At 30.3% G+C, this 15,234-nt stretch overlaps 1 protein-coding gene across 2 annotated transcripts in view; it reads left to right on the top strand.

Annotated features, from left to right (window-relative positions):
* LOC113005328 (voltage-gated potassium channel subunit beta-2) overlaps positions 1-15,234 on the top strand; it is a 147,362-nt gene that overhangs the window by 17,458 nt on the left and 114,670 nt on the right. Inside the window, exon 2 of one of the 2 annotated variants that reach the window (XM_039452048.1) lies at positions 6,892-6,940. The exons of the other annotated variant lie outside the window; for it this stretch is intronic. Within the exon in view, the coding sequence (XP_039307982.1) occupies positions 6,892-6,940 (49 nt within the window). The remainder of the gene's footprint in view (positions 1-6,891; positions 6,941-15,234) is intronic. 2 annotated transcript variants of the gene reach the window in all.

The raw sequence follows: 15,234 nt of genomic DNA, 5'->3' as shown, positions 1-15,234 counted from the left end.
ATCAAAATCACTTAACTATTTTAATTGGAACACCCTATTTTTTATTCCAGAATCTAATAGTTAGTGTTAAGACCTTTCCAAAATCTTACTAGAAAGTTTATTTTTGTTGAGTACTTTCCGAATTGTGAGGCTTGAAAGCTACAGTGTACTGTAACTTTCAAGCGTCATAATTCGGAAATTAGTGTAGGGTTTTGGAAAGGCCTTGACACCAGCTATTAGATTCTGGAATCAAAAATAGTGTTCAATTTAAAAAAATTAATGTGATTTTGATCTGATCTTGGCGACGCTATCCAAAGTCAAACTGATAATATTAGTAAATATATTAGCAAATATATTTTTTAAAATCCTACAACTTTTATCTGAAACACTTTTTTCTAAAGTGCTTAGTTTTCGAGATATTTTGCTGTTCCGGTACTTCTCCCCCACCCTGGATATATGTATTTGTGTATGTGCGTGTGTGGGTGTGTGTGTGTGTGTGTGTCTGTATATTGTTGAAAAATTTTGATTTATTTCTGAGATTTAAAATGTGACGAGGTTTAAATTTAAAACTATTTTTAATCTAAATTTTTATAAAAATTGTACAGTATAAAAATAGTAAAAAGTAAATAAGATATTAATATAAACAATTCGAAAAATTTTTAGACAAGTTAAATAAATATAGAAAAAACTATGTTCTATACAATTGTATATAAAATTAGAGAATTTAAAGTTTTAATATTTATTATTACATACAATATTAATTATTAAATAATATAATTTTAAAATCTAATAACTTGATACTTTAGCATTATAAAACAATAACTAAAAAGTAACGAATCGTTTTAGAAACAACGGTAACGGTAACGCGTTACTTTATAAAATTGGTAACGAGTTACTTTTTGCAAAATGTAACGGTAACGATAACGCGTTACTTTTTTAAGGTAACGTTCCCAACCATGCCCAAATATTATCTTTGAGAATGCTTTTTTTGGAAGTTATGGAGGAAGAAAGCAAAATAGAAAGTAGTTTTTTTCCAAAAAATGATTGGACCGATTTTATTGAAAAAATATATGCTGTAAATATTGTTTAGATAAATGTAAGAAAATTTTATGTAAGTTTTGTGATGAAAAAAACCGATAAGAAAATGTTTTGCAATTTTTACAAATTTTTTTGTGATATTTTTGTGATACCACTTTTATATTTACACAAAAACGTTTATAGACTTTCTACTTTAATTGTTTCGTATTTTGTAATAAATAATGTTCTTTGCTATATATAATAACTTAAGAAGATGTTACATTGTATTTAATATCTCCATCTATAACATCGAAGGATTAATGTTCTTCAATAACAATTTTATATGCTTGTTATTTATAAACAATAGAATAATCTAAAAAGTTAGGTCAATGAACAATCAATAAAAGAGTGTAACAAATATATTATAATTTTATATCACAGTATTTAACCATAATAAGTTATTGTGTTTTGTTTTGTTTTTTTTTTTTTTTATTTGTTGATGTACACTTTATCCAATATCCTTCTGCAGAATACGCTTTACTTCATTTAGGAGACAATAAGTTTTTTTTGTAATCGTTTGTTTGTCAATCAAAACGCAGCTGCATACATAGTTTTCGATGAGGTTAACAGATATAAGTTTCGAATGCAACTCGATTGTGTACAAGCTAATTAGTTGTCCGAAGAAAAAAATTGCTCTGTAAATGGTTGTGATCAATAACCAAATAAGTGCGCAATAATTGTACCGCACGCAGTACTATTGTCTTCTACCCCCTTCTTGCCTTTTTTTGTCTAATCAAAATAATATCAATAATTTTTTTAAACACTGTTTACAAAAATAGCAAACAACATTCTTATTTTACAGCTAGCCTATTAAACTTTACCTCAGAAACACATACATTCACAAAGAAACTACTATAATTTAATACAAATGTCACGAGTGAAAAAAATAAGAAAAAGTCATTAGAAAATCACAAAAAAGTATAAATTATGGTCTAATTCAATGACGCAGCTGCTTATTTCGTGGGCAATAATATCAATGACCAAGGGGTCGCATCTAACGCGTATGTTTGATTATGATTCATGTATTCGAATCGCGCGATAAAAGGAACCTTGTCTTACCTCCTCATCTTCTCTTGCCCCTCCTTCCCTTATTAATTAATCGCAGTAGTAAACGCGTATGTTGTAGTTATGTTTATAATTGATTCTTTGTTTCTTTTTCAAAAATTAATTACATTTAAAATTGTAAAATATTTCTTTATCAGTGTACGCATATTTAATTCCCATAGAAAATAAAATAGATTAAGTTATTCTGTACTATTTAATAAAATTATAAAACCTGACTTACGTATAAGTTTAACAATAAGATACGATAATAATAGATAATCAGAATAGTGCGCACAGGAACCTTTATTATTTATTGTCTTCTGCGTCAATGACATTGAACAGAGAGGCATGAGTGGCATTGTTGTTGACATTAATTATGTTTTGAATGTATGGATATTTCAATTAATAGAAAAAAGTCAAAATAATGTCAATTTCACGTCAAATTGATCAAATTTGTCATTTTTTGGTCAATTTATGAACAAAAAGTATTTAATATTATGATCAAAAGTAAATTTGATCAAATTGACATTATTTTAATTTTTCTGTTTTTCATGTTTCACTTTTCTGTTCCTATATACGTTAATGTAAATCAATATTATCTTACCATTTAAATCTTTATATTTATAATAAATCGAAATTTTAAAAATAGTATAGACGATACTGCTAATGATTTGTCCTATTTCGCAGACGACGAGGAAGGTGAGGAAGAAGGATTGTTGAATTTTGAGCAATTTTCATCAACAAAAGATTAAAAATTATGATTATATACAATCAATATTGTATGGTTTATAATCCATACAACATCGATTGCTGCAAAAAGTTTTCAGAAAGATTGCAACCTTTCACATTTCATGTGCAACATTTCTGAAAGAATATTGAAACAACCGATATTTGTTAATGCGCGGAAATAGTTCGCGGCTAGATTAACGGAGTAGGTTTGAAGCGGGAGAGAGAAAATAAATTAGTACGCGGTATTGTGATACGATTGACGAGACTATAATTTTATTTCTAATGTAACATTTCTAACAATACGAGATATATATTTTCAAGCCGTACCGTGAACAGTGCGTTTGCGGCGGGTTACAAGAAAGTAACAGAAAAGAAAAAAAGACAGAGCGGAAAATATGATTCGGTACAATTTAATATTTCGGACGGACAGCGATATTGAGAAAATAAATACGGTGCGCTATTTACAGATTATTTACAAACAGCCTTGACCGCGAGGCGGCGAGGGAATCCCGCGGTTCGTGGAGTCGGTATCGGTTTTGCTGAGTATTTTGGCTAGCCAAGTTTTTGAGAGTGATCGTGTTTATCTTCGGCTGGGCGCGGTGTACGGTGCGTTGACGGTGCCAATACGCGGGCTAGCCTGGTACGTTTGTACGTTTGTACGTTTGTACGTCGAATTAATCATTCCCGCGACGCGTCTTAATAGCCGGCGGAGTGATTCTATCTGATGCGAAGTCGCCGGATTTCGTCAGAAATATCCGGAGCTACCAAGTACCTTGATGGCGGCAAAGGACCTTTACCGCCTTGGTCTCCGGGGTGACTATGAGGAAAAGAGAAACGTGCTCTCTCGAGCTTCGACTCGTCGAGTACCTCGACAGCGGCAAGAAACCTTTACCGTGCTTATTCTCACTCCAAAGAGGAGTTGCGGATCGGGATCGGGATTGGTAAATGGAGCGTGCGAGCGGAGGTTTTTTATATCCCCTGGTTCGCGCGGTCGGCCATTTTCGCGTGATCTCGTTTTCTTTTGAGATTTCATCTCGGGATTCCCGTTCCTCAACGGCCGCTGGTACAAGCGCACTTTCGCAGGGATTTCTTCTTGCGACTAGCCGGTGATGCGCGTGCGCGCGACCTTCTATCGCGCACGGGTCTGCCTCGTACTAACGGCCGCCTTCGGCCGTTAGCGGTGTTATCGTCGTGGAACGTTTAGGTAGGCGCAAGCGTGCCTTCTGTTATTTAAAACCGAACAGCGACCTCCGACTGGTGTTCGTTGGGAATAATGTATATAATATGCATTGTTACAATATTAAATAAAAACTTTGACCGATGTGTGAAAACACAATATAAATAATCAAAATCTCTTATTAATAATAGCTCTTACAATTAATACTGATATTTATTGTGTGATTTTATATCTTTTCAAATTCATAAAACTGCGTGCCAAATAAATTTTCAGTTTTAAAATACAGTTCTAACAATAAGTTGAATAAGAAATAGTAATATCACGTTATTAAGTTGAAGGTCAATTCAAAAATAAATGATGCTGAAAATGCTAATATTTAAATATGAGGACCCTTACCCCCTAAAACTTTTAAAAAAATTTTACAAAATGTTATATGAAATGTTGCAACAGAAATGCTTTTAAAATCTTGTGATATAAAATGTTGCAACAAGAATGATTAAAAATCTATTACATGCAGTAAATGTCTTTCACATTGAGCTTTTAAAATTAGGCAAATTTTCTTATTAAATAAGTTAATATATTCAAGCAGAAAATTTACTTTGTTGCTCTCGCTGACTGAATAAGCGAAAATTTTCTAAGTTCAACTTTCAATGTCCTTTTCGCTGATTAAATGAGCAAACATTTTCAAAATTTACTCGGACATGTACGTTTACGTGGTAAGAATATAAAAATGTTACGCAAATAATTACGCAAAGTAATATTTTTATACATATTAAGTATTCCTTTTATTAAATAGTTTAGAAATCATATTTATATTTATTATATTACTTATATTTTAAGTAATAAATAGAAACGTAGAATCAAAACACTAATTGCATTTTATTTATAATTTTTATTGTAACATTTTAACACTTGCATTCCTCTTAATACATTAAATTTAATAGAATTTTTGTTTAAGTACTTTAAATCTAAAGTATTTCATAAATAATTTAAATGATTACGATCAACTGTGATCAAAAGAGAGCTTTATTTAACTCTTAAACACGTAAGTGGGTCTGATAGACCCCATATGAAGTTTTGAACGCTTGCTGTGTGAAGACAGAATGAGATAGGAGGTTCAGACCAAAACGTAAAAAAAGATTTGAAATCTCCTCTTTCGATTGATATAATTGATCAACTTCTTTGGTCAACTAGAATTCAAACGCCACGGCAGCAAAGTTTTGTTAGGGTCAATGCGACCTATATAGTGTGCAATGAAACTTTTTTTATGACTATTTTACATAAAAAAGCTGGACAAAATACGTTCAAACAGGTCGATTCGCAGATGTTACTCGCATATACTCTGTCTAAAGTTGGAATACTATAGAATGTTTTAGAAAAAGGAGTTTTTCCGAAATATATCATGAAACACATGAATTTTCAATTTTAGACATGATTTAATCAAAAATACCTTATACTCGCCTTGTTACATAAGTACATTTTTTAATAAAAATGACAATAATATAATGTTTTTTTGAAAGTATAAATTTTTAGCTTTAAAACGCCGTATTGTAAAGTCTTTAAAAGTTTTTTGTTGCAAAAATATGATTTTTTTTTTAAGTGGATTTTTAGATGCCCAAAAATACCTCATATTCTGCATGTTACATAATTATATTTTTTAAAAGAAATGACTTTGCCAAATTTTATTTTGAAAGTGTGACTCTTTAGATTTAAAACGCCGTATTTGAAAGTCCTTAAACGTTTTTGTTGCGAAGATATGATTTTTTGAAGGAAAAGTGAATTTTTGACCATTTTTTCATTTTTGTTTAATGGTTTTTCCTTTATAACTTCACAATAAATTATTTTTTGGCAATGCCGATTGTGCAGTCACACTCCTGAGATTCTGAACTTCCATTTAAAAAAAATTGTTGAAAAATATTGATTGTAATCAAAGTTATAGCTTCTCAAAGTTGGACAAGTCTCTCAGACCCGAAAATGTGTTTCCGTATTTTACAGGATCGGTGTGCTTAAGGATTAAGGTAGTTTCATGTAGCGAAATGATTTTCTTAAAATTGTTTGAAACTTATACTATTTATAAATAATGATATACTCTACGCATAATTTTCAAGTTGAGTCACCAGGCATGTTCAAAAAATAATTACATTTAAAGTTAACACTTTTAACATACGTTCTTTGTATTATCCCAAATAACATAAAGTCTAAAATTGGAACATAATACATTTTTACGACATCTAAAAGCTGTTTTTAAGACACATTTCCAAAAGTAACCTTAATAAAGACATCTTTTAGTTGACTTAAAGATGTCTTATGACCCGATTTTAGACTTTGAGTTATCTAGGTAGGCATATAGAAACAGCATGTTTTTAATTATAGCGCAAAAATGCTATTTACAAATTTGCATAAAAATTAGAAGACTAGATAAATATAATACGAATCACTTGATACAAAGAAAACAGATAATAACCAAATAAATATTAAATCTAAAGCTTTAGAAAAATTGGAATATTTTCAATAGAATAACACGTATGGAGAGTGAGTTGCGAATGCTTTTGCACGTCCTTTAACACACTTTACTCTTCAAATGTTCCATTAGAATATCGAGTTTATTCATTTATTTCCGATATTTATCCGATATTGATGTTAAGCTTGTTTTTGTTGAATTAGTATATATATATGAAGAAATTAATTTATGGCTAGGACTTGCGTGATAAAACTACTTTAATTACGCGCTTCGAAGAAATATTTTTTTTAGATTGGTAGGGCTGTTTATAACCTCTGCCTAAAGTGTCATTACCTTTCTTTATCTACAAATAAACAATTGTTTCGTGTTTTTTAGTATGTCGAATTTTATTGAACAAAAAATTTGTATAAAATTTTGCTTTCAGAACAAAATTGTGTACACAGAAATAGTGAATATGTTGCGGAAGTGTTGCGGTAAGTGCATATCATGAATAAAGATTTTTGAATGGTACATGGTATTCAAAATACACGTCGAAAGTGAGGATCGTTTTGGAAGATCTTTTACTTCAACAGATAAGCAACACGTCAAATCAATAATTTAATACTCAGTGATCGATAATTGATAATTCAAGACATATAATTGATTGTGTGCGTGCGTGCGTGTGCGTGTGCGTGTGCGTGTACGTGTGCGCGTGCGTGTACGTGTGCGCGTGCGCGTACGTGTGCGCGTGCGCGTACGTGTGCGTGCGTGTGCGCGCGCGCGCGCGCGTGTGTGTGTGTGTGTGTATGTGTGTGTTGGAATATCATATTGCATGCCAATCGATTTTGAGTGACAATTTGGTGAGGCATACACATCGCCCATAATGGTCCCGCTCATACTTCTTGTCTTGTTCGTGACTTTCTAGCCAAAAATTCAACGAATATCATTCCACAAGTTCCGTATTCACCTAGCTGATATGGCATTGTGACTTTTTTCTATTCCCTTGAAATACCGAAATTACCGCTTCTCGGACACCGTTTCGAATCGATAGTCTCGATAAAAGAGAATTTGCTGCGCGTTCTGGAGACTATACATAAAATCGACTATAAGAGATTTCGAAATTTGAAAAAAATGTTTGCATAAATGTATAGTAATAAAAGAAAATTTTTTTGAAAAAAATTATTTTAAAATAAATATGGATGAATTTTATAGCTGTGCTTTATTAGATCAGTCTTAGTACTTTTTAATTACAATAGTACATATTTTTGTAAAGTTTCAAGTGTAAGAATCGTGGACATTTTATTATTCCAAAGATATATTTAAAACGTTGCAGACGTGTTTCAAAACCTTTCTAAAATATTTCACTTTTTTAGTTAAAATATTTCTGAGACATTTCTGAAAAATTTTGATACTGTATGAAGTCGTATTTGATTAATCGCATCATGATCTAAAGCATGTATTATACATTTACAAAATACCGATAAAACGCAAAAAGTAAAAATAAAATTCGTTACTGTAAACATGTTAAGATAACGAATTTTATCGTCATTGTTACAAACATAAAAAAGTAACAATAATTATCAAAAAAATAACAATAATGAGCAAAGTATGAAAAATTACTGTTTAAAAAGTAACTCGTTATCGTTACCAAGTCGAAAAAGTAACTCGTTTCGGTTATTTCAAGAATAACAATTATTTACTTTCTTTAATGTTAAAACAAAATTAGATTAAATAAAAATTTTAACGTCATCTCTTACGAAACAAGATACATTTGTGAAGTAGCGGCGGAGGGGGGAGGTCGTAGAATACTAATAATTAATGTTATGAAAAACATTTTTAATTATAAAAGAATCATAAATTAATCCTTTGTAGATCTTATACACACTAATAAGTGTTACAAAACAAAGACAAAAGTTGTATATGGTCTGAAAGGGGACAAATAAGGGTACAATTTATTTTTGAAGAACTCAAGTTTTTGAGATCATATGGAGATCATTGTCATATATAAATGGAATTATATAATGTTAATACGTAATATCATTCTTCATATTCTGCATATAAAAGTATTTTAAGCTGAAATTGTCGAAGAATAAATAGTTTACGAGACATGTTATACTTTATTCTGACACATTTCATAAAGGTATAAAACATATCATAAATTATTCAGTTTTTTATACATAATTGTATCATAATGTGGGAAGAGTATCGGTAAAAGTTAGACATAGGTGGCGCATCGGCGCTAGGCAATAGGAGCTAGAGAGTTCTCTTCCGCGCTAGCACTGGCAGTTTAGCTTAGCCTTGTTTGACCAAGCAGTCGTGTGATCCTTTCTGTTCTTTTACGCCCATGTCCTGTAATAGTCTAATACAATAAATATACTATTTGTAAGACTAATCGTAGTGGATCATTACTGATTCCTACAATAATACTTTGTTCGTAGTTACTTAAATATGTGTAGTTATTATACAAATATTAATCAAGTTATTGTAATAATATTAATAATAGACAACATATCTTATCTAGATAATATCTACATAATATTATTATAAAGAAATTATCTCCTTATACTTAATATTTATACTGGGTACTAGATACAAATTACTGATTTGTTTAATTTCTGGTCTTTTATTGATAGACTTACATCAAAATAAGAGACGCTTATTTATGTTACAAAACATCTTGCTTATCACGTTTGGTACTTTACAAAATTTATTTTTATACCTTGTTACTTTGACTTTTGTTTTAACCGCTTAATGTTGAAATCTATTAAAATAAATATTTTGTAATTTAAATACTATATACTAAGTAATTGCGAACAAAAATATTAAGATACAATTATAAAAAACTGAATAGTTTATAAAATATTGTATGTTTTATGCCAAATGTGCCAAAATAAAGTGTAAACCTACATAAAACAAAAACTTCTAATGGACGTCTGCCGTGGAGATTTGGACCTTCCAGTGGACGTCCCATGGACATTCAATGGACGGTCACTAGGCAACCACAGCTTTGCATTGCGCACGTCCATTGGACGTCCATTAGACGTTAACAATGGATGTCCATTAACGTTACGTGGATCATTAATAAAGGGTTCGTAGAGCCTTAGTGAATGACAAACTGTTACGTGAATCATTTAGTAGAGGCTTTATGGAGTCTCAGCAGACGTTACATGGATTATTAATAGACGTCTGCCATGGAGGTTTGGACCTTCTAGTGAACGTCCAATGGACGGTAAAAAAATTTTTTTTTTTAATAGATTTTATTATTTTTATAGCTTAATCTGTATTCACTGTCTCACATATAACATTTTAATTCACTTATTACAATTACGCATTATTTTATAAATTTTTGAAACGCCTTGTCGCCGGTGGGATTCGAACCTAAGATCTTCGAAACGATAACCTAGTATCTTAACAGTGAGCTAAACGTACACTTGTGAGATTGTTAATAAAAAGATATATTTGAAGTAAAGCTGATTTGAACAAAAAGAAACTGGCATCTTGAGTATCGCGCAAACACTCTTACTAATCCTTTGTTTATTTAGCTTTACATATTTTTAATATAAATTATATAAATAATTAAAACCTGTTTGTGCCCATAGCCAAATCAGTAAAAAAACAACAATTAGAAATAGTATCGGAGCATGAAAAAATATTAATGACCCGTAAAAAGCCTGTTGCCAAAGTTAATTTTGCAATTAATTGTTATAAACAAATTGTTAAAAATAACTGTAGAGGAAAATTAATTGCGCCAATCGATTCACCGAGAAAAATTACTAAAGAAACATATATGACGCTTTTTTAATTGTCATAGTTGTTATAATTGTTATAAACAAATTAGTTGCATAATTATTTTAATAAAGAGATAATGACCAAATTCCGTAAAGAGAGCGCATAATGTGCGTAATGTAATATTTTATCCTTGTTTAACTTTCGGTGATCAACAAGGATTACGTCATGCGCATTATACACTTTACGAAATCTATCTGACTTCTATGATGGAAGTGAAATCTCATGAAGCTATAGAGATTTTATGGACTTCTAATGAACGTCCATCTAACTTCCATAATGGAAATAAAATCCCATGGAGCTATGGATGTTTCATGGACTTTTAATGGATGTTTATCTGACTTCCACCATGACGATAGACCTCCCATAGAACTATGGAAGGGTGATGGACATCCACTCGAGGTCAACTTCTATGTGGAAAGTGTCTCGTAAACTATTCACTTTTTGACAATTTCAACTTATAATACTTTTATATATGGCATAAAAAGAATTATATTATGTGTAAACATTATATATAAAAATGGCGATAACCTCCATATGATTTTAAAAACTTAATTCTTTTTTAAAAATAAATTTTATCATTATTTGTCGTTCTTCAAGCCATATAACTTTTATTGTATGATCTAAAACATTTTTATTGATAATACTTTGTTTTCGAGATATTTGACCGTTCCGGAACGTTTGATTATGTAAAGAATAATATGATGCTTATTAATAGAAGAGAAGAGGGTAATATGGCACTATTTTCATTTTATTGAATAACTTTGTTTATAATTAATATTTTCTATTGAAACTTAAACGATTACATTCGTCAGAGTGTTGTTTGACAGATTCTAGACTCAAAGTAATAAAATGTTTATTATTTAAAACGTGATTTATAAAAATCTAATGCACTGCATAATCGGTGGAAGAAAAAAGTGGTTGTAATATGGCTATCCATAAAAATAATTTAAAAAAATTAGTTTACTTTAAAAAAAAACAGTACCTTGTTACAAAATTATATATTTTTCCATTGTTTAGAATTTTCCTGATTTAGAATTTTCCTGCGTTTAGAAGCTTTAGAAATACCAGAAATTTTATTAAAATTATCCTTGTTTAACTTTAAACAACAGGCACAAAATGATGTCTCTAATGTTTCTAAACACCGCTCTTTAGAATGACAATCGATTTATCGAAGAAATATTTCGATATAAAAATTTCGCTTAAAAACCCGTATTAACAAAATTTCATGTTATTGTTTTAATTTTGTATAATTCAAAATGTATACGGCTGAATAAAAAGTTAAATAACAAACAAAAAACATTTGAGTGCATGCATCTTCGTGTGATAATACACTCAGGTTTAAGAATAATAAGGAAGTATATGTAATTAAAGGTTAAACGTGTACCTTGAAAAAGTTTAGATGTGCTCAAAAGTAAAAATGCCTTATAACAATTGTCAGTCATTATGTATTATGGCATATTAACATCACTAAAAAACGGCGGGCTACTAAACAAATAACTCCATAAGCACCTGTTAGAATATGTCACCTATTAATGGAAATAATAGGGGTAGCTATATTGTCGACAGTAGCCTTTTCTCCTCTATTAATATATTAAATTAATTATCAATTTAATAATAAATTATTAGTACATTAAAATGAATATTGTAAATTGAATATTTGTGATTATTTCTGTCATTATTTATATAGTTAATCAAATTGATTGATTTATCATTTAAATTTGCATAGATTTGCTGACTTTTGTCCTGTGTTTACACATTGTGTACAAAAAATAATTGTCAGTAATAAAATCATAATATTATAATAATGATGATTGACTATGTTCTAATTTTCTTTGTAAGATATATCCCTTGTTTTATTAAAAAAGTTAATTTCATAATTTGTATTGTTACATTGGCTTCCATTGTCACGTATTGCTACGGAAAACTGTCATAATTATACAACTTCAGACGCTACAAACTTTATTGCAAAAAAAGATACGTGAATGATTATACTGTCAAAGTGATTATACTGCAGTTGTGAATCTATGCGCGCCTATCCCTAAATGGGCAACCCGTCATACTGACCTGTAAATCGATGCAACCTGTACGTAATTAGTGTATAAATATAAGTATATGTTTTTAGATACCCGCTAAACATGAAACCTTTAGGGAACGTTACGTTTTGACCCTAATTTAGTGAATTTGTAACGTTTCATATGTATAGATAATTAACAGATCCTGTAACGTTTAAAAGTAACGTTTTACTTGCGTTAGTTCGTGGAACGTGTCAGAAACATTGCATTTTTACCTTAAATGTGATCTTTTGGAACGTCACAAAATAAACATTTTGTGACGTAACAGTAACGTTTCATATAAACCGTTTTTTTGCAACCTTAAAAACATTACTTCAACGTTACATGTACGATGTTTGTGAAACATTCATTTCGCTACGTTTCTTCAATGTTTTTTTTTGAAACATTAATTTTTACACATTCAAAAACATCACAGCAACGTAGCATATGCGACATTTTTAACTTTGACATACTTTTCTAACCTGCATTAACGTTGTTACATCACTGAAAAGTTTAAATTTATTAACTACTCTATAGCAGCAATAATGTATTGTATTAAGATAGTCTTGAAATAAGAGTCAACTATAAATACCGGCTTTTGAGTCAATAATTATGTTGTATTATACATTTGAGAAATAAATTTTCGAAAAAGTTTGTTTTAATTTTTAATAATGTATTATATATTTTTATTAAATATTTTTTAAGTATTTGTTTTATAAAATACTTTTTTAAGAAAATTATTTCAATAAACATTTTTCAAATGTTTATTTAATATTTATTTATTGTGTATTTAATGTGTATTCAACATTTAAACTATTTATATTTCAATTATTATTTATTTTAAAATATTTTTAAAAAAGTTTAAATTTTAATTTATTTTACAGAATTATTTGGAATAACGATTTAAAATGAAACAATAAGAATTTCTTTATATTTAATTTAATTATTGTACTATTTTGTTTTTTTTCTAATTATATTCTTATTTAAAAGAATATAACAGAAAAGTTCAGATGCTTATTTGTAAAAATCAGTAAAAAACTGTATTCTTATATATGTTTATATATAAGTTAACTAATATGTTTTAATTATGTGTTTCACCTTTTTAATAACATATATTTACCTGATCTATCAGCGATATACATGTATTAACGCAAAGTGTTCACGGATCATCGCTAGAGATCAGTTCGCAGCGATCATGGAGGTCAAGCAACGTTTACCGGAGTCACGACTTAGATGGGTGACCGCTTAAAATTTCCGAAAAAAATTCTTTAAAAAAAAACTTCTGCGAAGCTGGCATCTCCACAATTTAAAAAATTAGGAATAAAATTCTAATTTCTCACAGAGAAAACAATTCTCTTTTGATTTAAAAAGCATATTTTAAATATTTTTACTTGCTTGGGTAACGTTTCCCTAACATTGTATGCAAGTTTTAAAAACATAGCAGAAACGTTGGAAATGTGATGTCGCATATGTAAGGTAATTGAATCGGGACATTTCTGGTTGCTTGAACGTTACCGAAACGTTTATGCGACAAAACGCAAAACGTCGCATGGCTATAACGTAACATTACAGAAACGTCGTTGCAACATGATTTTGTTTAGCGGGTATCCGTTGAAAAATAAAATGGAAAACCGACCCTTTATAAACGAGGGAAGTAATTATTTAAAAAAAATGTTTCAAAGTTGTTACAGACCAAATAATAAATGACATGAGCGTATACGAATGACCTTGGATAGTGTTATGAAAGTCGACTTGAATTTTTTATACGGGAACTGTTAATTTTTATTGCATATTGGAAAAACCTCGCTCCAATGAATTTTATCTCAAGGTCAAGATTATGGGGGGGGGGTATATATTGATTTATATTCCTAACATTATTTTTTTACATAGTCGTTTAGCTGTTTAAACATTTGTCGCTTTGTAAGATGAAGTTAAAAATTCCCTTCTCATAAGATTTGGGCCCTTGCTGTTTCAGCCAAGTTTTTGCAAAATTTTTTACCTCCTTGTTCAAAGTGAATCACCAGCCTCCTAAGTGCTCCTTGAAGTAAGGGAACAGGTGAAAGTCACTTGGAGCGTGGTTCGAGCTGTAGGGAGGGTGGTCAATGACGGGAAGGTTCCGATAGCGCACAGTACTATTGCACACAGCCAATCACAGCGGCTGGTGCCTAGTGATATTCTTCTGTTCAAGCGCTGTGAGTGGTTGTGAGTGGCTTGTGTGCAATAGTACTGTGCGCTATCGGAACCTTCCCGTCAATGACGTCCCAGCGGAACTGCTTCAACAGCGTTGTGGTTTGCTGACAAGGGCACCACACACAACCCGGGTCACCGATTTTGATGAAACTTTACAGTTATGTAGTATTAGTATAGAAGTACTAAATGCTAAACGGAGACGATGCACTACTCAACCGTTGACGTGAAATCGTTGTTTGAATTTCACCATATAGCTTTAATACCGTAACATTGAAGGAGTTTGGCAAGTAGCAGCGTGGTGTGGCGAATAGCGCGAGCGCCTATAGTTTTGCAGGTCGCGGCCGTCGCGAGTTCGAGTCCACAAGTTTTTTTTTTTTTCTTTTACCCAGTACTCTTATTGTTACAATATATATATATATATATATATATATATATATATATATATATAATAAAATATATAATAAATAAAAAAAAAAATTGGATTTAAATTGGATTTATAAAATGTTCGTGGTGTAAATCAGTTTTATGTTTTACTTGTTTTTATGATTATTATCACCCGAAAGTGTGCAAAATTACAGAGCAAGACGACGAATAAATTCATTTGTAATTGTTTTTGTACTTACACATAAATAAATATGCATATTAACTCTCACAATCAAATATATCATATAAATATCTCGCCATCCATATAAATCTATGTGTGTATATATATATATATATATATATATATATATATATATATATGTATATAAAGTAAA

The sequence above is a fragment of the Solenopsis invicta genome, chromosome 7, assembly GCF_016802725.1.
Source record: "Solenopsis invicta isolate M01_SB chromosome 7, UNIL_Sinv_3.0, whole genome shotgun sequence".
Classification (NCBI taxonomy): Eukaryota; Metazoa; Arthropoda; class Insecta; order Hymenoptera; family Formicidae; genus Solenopsis; species Solenopsis invicta.
Note: the sequence above shows the minus strand (reverse complement) of the source record. Positions and strands in the feature narration are given on the sequence as shown.